Here is a 4,904-nt window from a genome sequence, read left to right on the forward strand (position 1 = left end):
ACTTGACTGACGTGTGTGTGTGTGTGTGTGTGTCCTCAGGTTTGTCCCTGCTGTCCTCCACACACTGAAGGACAGGAAAGATCTACTGACCAATGAGGTTTATCTGCTGAGCGCCGTCACCGCCCTCTACAGGCTGACTGAGACACTGCCTCACTTCATCAGCCCTTACCTGAGGGACATCACTGTCCAGGTGAGACACTGAGGACACAACAGAGACACCTGTCCTCTCTCTATCCTCTGTCTGTCCGTCTGTCCTCTGTCTGTCCACTGACTGTCCTCCCTCTGTCCTCTGTCTGTCCTCCCTCTGTCCTCCGTCTGTCCTCTGTCCTCCTGCAGGTGTGTCGGTTGACACGGTTGGTGGATAGCTCGTCCTCATCCTCCTCGTCTTCGTCCTTCGTCCAGTTGTCTCTGCGTCTCGTCTCCCTCAGGAAAACCCTGGCCACCCAGCTGCCCCCCAGGGTCCTACTGCCCGCCCTGTCCAGGTGTTACAGCGACATGGTCGTGGATAAGAAGGTGAGGGACAGTTCAGGCTCCGCCTCCTCACGGTCTGACACAATAAGCCTTTGGAGGCGGGGCCTATTTGTCTGTTTAGGATTGTGGGATTCTGACCTCTGACCTCTGCTCAGGCTCAGCTGGGGGCGCTGATGAGCGTCCTGAAGGATCACATCACTCACATGGAGAAGGATCAGCTGACCTTCCACCAATCAGAGCTCACCTCCTTCTTCCTCATCGCCCTCGACTTCAGAGCCCGACACTGTCAGGTGAGTCTGTCTGTGAGTCTGTCTGTGAGTCTGTCTGTGGTCACGTGACGCCAGCGTCTGTCTGTGGTCACATGACGTCACACACTTGAATTTGTTTCCAGGGCGACCTGGAGAAAACGTCAGAGGTCGAGGGTCATGTGATCGACTGTCTTCTCGCCATGGTGATGAAACTGTCTGAGGTCACGTTCAGACCGCTCTTCTTCAAGGTAACCAGCTTTACTCTTGTTAGCGCTGAGCTAACGCTGAGTTAGCGCTGAGCTAACGCTGATCTTTGTCCCTCAGCTCTTTGACTGGAGTAAGTCTGACAGCAGCGATCGTCTGCTGACGTTCTATCGTCTCTGTGATTGTGTGGCAGAACGACTCAAAGGTCTCTTTGTGTTGTTTGCTGGAAATCTGGTGAAACCCTTTTCAGACGTGCTGCGACAGAAGCACAGCGCCCCCACAGGTCAGTGTTTGTCCAGCGCTTTATTTTGTTCTTAAATACATGTGTTAACGCTGTTGTTTTGTGTTGATCAGACGACGTTCACCATAAACAGAAGACGTCTCTGCTGCTGCAGTTTGTCCTCGACTGTCTTCATAAGATCTTCCTCTACGACACGCAGCACTTCCTGAGTAAAGAGCGAGCCGACGCCCTCCTCAGGCCATTGGTCGACCAGGTCAGAGGTCACATGATCACTAATAACATGAGGTCACATGATCGCTAATAACATGAGGTCACATGATCGCTAATAACATGAGGTCACATGATCGCTGATAACATGAGGTCACATGATCGCTAATAACATGAGGTCACATGATCACTAATAACATGAGGTCACATGATCGCTAATAACATGAGGTCACATGATCGCTGATAACATGAGGTCACATGATCGCTAATAACGAGGTCGTGATGGATGGTTTATATTTTGGTGATATGTTTTAAAATACTGCTGTATTTGATGGTGTGTGTCTGTGTCTCTCTCTCTCTCTCTCTCTCTCTCTCTCTCTCTCTCTCTCTCTCTCTCTCTCTCTCTCTCTCTCTCTCTCTCTCTCTCTCTCTCTCTCTCTCTCTCTCTCTCTCTCTCTCTCTCTCTCTCTCTCTCTCTCTCTCTCTCTCTCCACAGTTGGAGAACACAGCAGATGATCTTCAGATCTATCGTCACAGAATGATCCATCATCTTGTTCCATGTGTGGCTCAGTTCTCTGTGGCTTTGTCTGATGAAGCTGAATGGAAGAGTCTGAACTATGAGATACTACTGAAGACCAGACACACACACTCTGAGGTAACACACACACACACACACACACTGAAGACCAGACACACACACTCTGAGGTAACACACACACACACACACACTGAAGACCAGACACACACACTCTGAGGTAACACACACACACACACACACTGAAGACCAGACACACACACTCTGAGGTAACACACACACACACACACACTGAAGACCAGACACACACTCTGAGGTAACACACACACACACACACACTGAAGACCAGACACACACTCTGAGGTAACACACACACACACACACACTGAAGACCAGACACACACTCTGAGGTAACACACACACACACACACACACACTGAAGACCAGACACACACACTCTGAGGTAACACACACACACACACACACTGAAGACCAGACACACACACTCTGAGGTAACACACACACACACACACACTGAAGACCAGACACACACTCTGAGGTAACACACACACACACACACACTGAAGACCAGACACACACACTCTGAGGTAACACACACACACACACACTGAAGACCAGACACACACACTCTGAGGTAACACACACACACACACACACACTGAAGACCAGACACACACACTCTGAGGTAACACACACACACACACTGAAGACCAGACACACACACTCTGAGGTAACACACACACACACACACACACACTGAAGACCAGACACACACACTCTGAGGTAACACACACACACACACACACACACACTGAAGACCAGACACACACACTCTGAGGTAACACACACACACACACACACACTGAAGACCAGACACACACTCTGAGGTTACACACACACTGATTATGCTCCTCCCCCTCAGGTGCGATTCTCTGCTCTGTTAATGCTAATGGAGTTAGCATCAAAGCTAAAGGAGAACTACGTGATTCTGCTGCCAGAGACCATCCCTTTCCTGGCTGAACTCATGGAGGGTGAGTGAGTGAGTGAACGTGTGAGCGAGTGAACGTGTGAGCGAGTGAACGTGTGAGCGAGTGAACGTGTGAGCGAGTGAACGTGTGAGTGAGTGAGTGAACGTGTGAGTGAGTGAACATGTGAGCAAGTGAATGAGTGAACGTGCGAGTGAGTGAACGTGTGAGCGAGCGAGTGAGCGAACGTGTGAGCGAACGTGTGAGTGAGCGAAAGTGTGAGCGAACGTGTGAGTGAGTGAACGTGTGAGTGAGTGAACGTGTGAGCGAGTGAACGTGTGAGCGAGTGAACGTGTGAGCGAGTGAGTGAGTGAGCGAGTGAGTGAGTGAACGTGTGAGCGAGTGAACGTGTGAGCGAGTGAACATGTGAGCAAGTGAATGAGTGAACGTGCGAGTGAGTGAACGTGTGAGCGAACCTTGTGAGTGAGTGAACGTGTGAGTGAGTGAACGAGTGAGTGAACGTGTGAGTGAACGTGTGAGTGAGTGTACGTGTGAACGAGTGAGCGAACGTGTGAACGAGTGAGCGAACGTGTGAACGAGTGAGCGAACGTGTGAACGAGTGAGCGAACGAGTGAGCGAACGTGTGAGTGAACGTGTGAGTGAGTGAAAGTGTGAGCGAACGAGTGAGTGAAAGTGAGTGAGCGAACGAGTGAGTGAAAGTGAGTGAGCGAACGAAAGTGTGAGTGAGCGAACGAAAGTGTGAGTGAACGAGTGAGTTGACTGTTTCCTGTGACTGTGTGACTGTTTCCCGTTTGTCTGTGACTATTTCCTGTTTGTCTGTGACTGTTTCCTGTCTGTCTGTGATTGTTTCCTGTGTCTCTGTGACTGTTTCCCGTTTGTCTGTGACTGTTTCCCGTCTGTCTGTGACTGTTTCCCGTCTGTCTGTGACTGTTTCCTGTCTGTCTGTGACTGTTTCCTGTCTGTCTGTGACTGTTTCCTGTGTCTTTGTGACTGTTTCCTGTTTGTCTGTGACTGTTTCCTGTTTGTCTGTGACTGTTTCCTGTTTGTCTGTGACTGTTTCCTGTGTGTGACCAGGGTGCGTTTGTTTTTCAGATGAGTGTGAGGAGGTGGAGCAGCAGGTTCACAAAGTCATTCAGGAGATGGAGAACATTCTGGGAGAACCTCTGCAGAGCTACTTCTAACACACACACACACACTCACACTCACACACACACACGCACTAAATGCTTCAGACTAAAATAAAGAAGTGATCTGATTGGTTGTTGTGTTGACGTTGATCATGTGCTTGTAACAGATGAATGAACGAATGAGGAAGTGACAAATGTCTTATTTTAGTGAGTTTAACTCGGTGACACAAAGTGACCACACGAGGCAGCAGACTGGACTTTGGTGTGGGAGAGTGAGCGCCCCCTGTCAGCCGCTCGGGGAGAATTCCAAAGCCGTTGTCATAGAAACGGTGATGAGTGGATGAAAGGAGACGCCTCCTTTCATCCACTCATCAGAGTATAGTGTGAATTCTGAGTGGACAAAGACAAAAGCAGTGATGCAATGTTCAAATGTTCAAATGGAAACTAAACGCAAAGACTTTTGTCAAATCCTCGAATAATTGGTCAGGATCCCAGAATCCTCTGCTCCCCCTCCACCCACCATGGCACCTTCAGAGCCAGGGGACGAGGACGTAAAGACGCATCTGGAGCTTCCTTTTCTGTCGGACATCTTTCATCGGGTAACGAGGGACGTCAACGACCTGACGCTGAAGGTCCAACGCTGGGATGAAGAAGAATGTTCTGCGTCTGTGGACGAGCAGAACAAAGACAAACTCGGTCCAATCACATTACAGAAGGTGGACGATTATCTGGACAAGTTCTTCACCAGGAGGGCGGCGTTTACAGAAGAAGACTTTCTAATCACAAGAGACGCCAAAAAGCCGGAGAGGACAGTGAAGAAAGAGACGAGTCTGAACCAACACAAGTCCACCTTTGCTGAACTTC

At 49.7% G+C, this 4,904-nt stretch overlaps 1 protein-coding gene across 1 annotated transcript in view; it reads left to right on the plus strand.

The window, feature by feature from the left end:
* heatr1 (HEAT repeat containing 1) overlaps positions 1–4,121 on the plus strand; it is a 27,511-nt gene extending 23,390 nt beyond the window's left edge. Inside the window, exons 36-44 of the mRNA XM_083904545.1 lie at positions 40–190; positions 337–513; positions 627–761; positions 863–967; positions 1,044–1,206; positions 1,278–1,417; positions 1,868–2,026; positions 2,850–2,958; positions 4,006–4,121. Coding sequence (XP_083760671.1) covers positions 40–190; positions 337–513; positions 627–761; positions 863–967; positions 1,044–1,206; positions 1,278–1,417; positions 1,868–2,026; positions 2,850–2,958; positions 4,006–4,094 — 1,228 coding nt within the window. The 3' untranslated portion in view covers positions 4,095–4,121. The remainder of the gene's footprint in view (positions 1–39; positions 191–336; positions 514–626; positions 762–862; positions 968–1,043; positions 1,207–1,277; positions 1,418–1,867; positions 2,027–2,849; positions 2,959–4,005) is intronic.
* The last annotated feature ends 783 nt before the right edge of the window (positions 4,122–4,904 follow it).

Source organism: Microchirus variegatus (assembly GCF_963457635.1).
Source record: "Microchirus variegatus genome assembly, chromosome: 18".
Lineage (NCBI taxonomy): Eukaryota > Metazoa > Chordata > Actinopteri > Pleuronectiformes > Soleidae > Microchirus > Microchirus variegatus.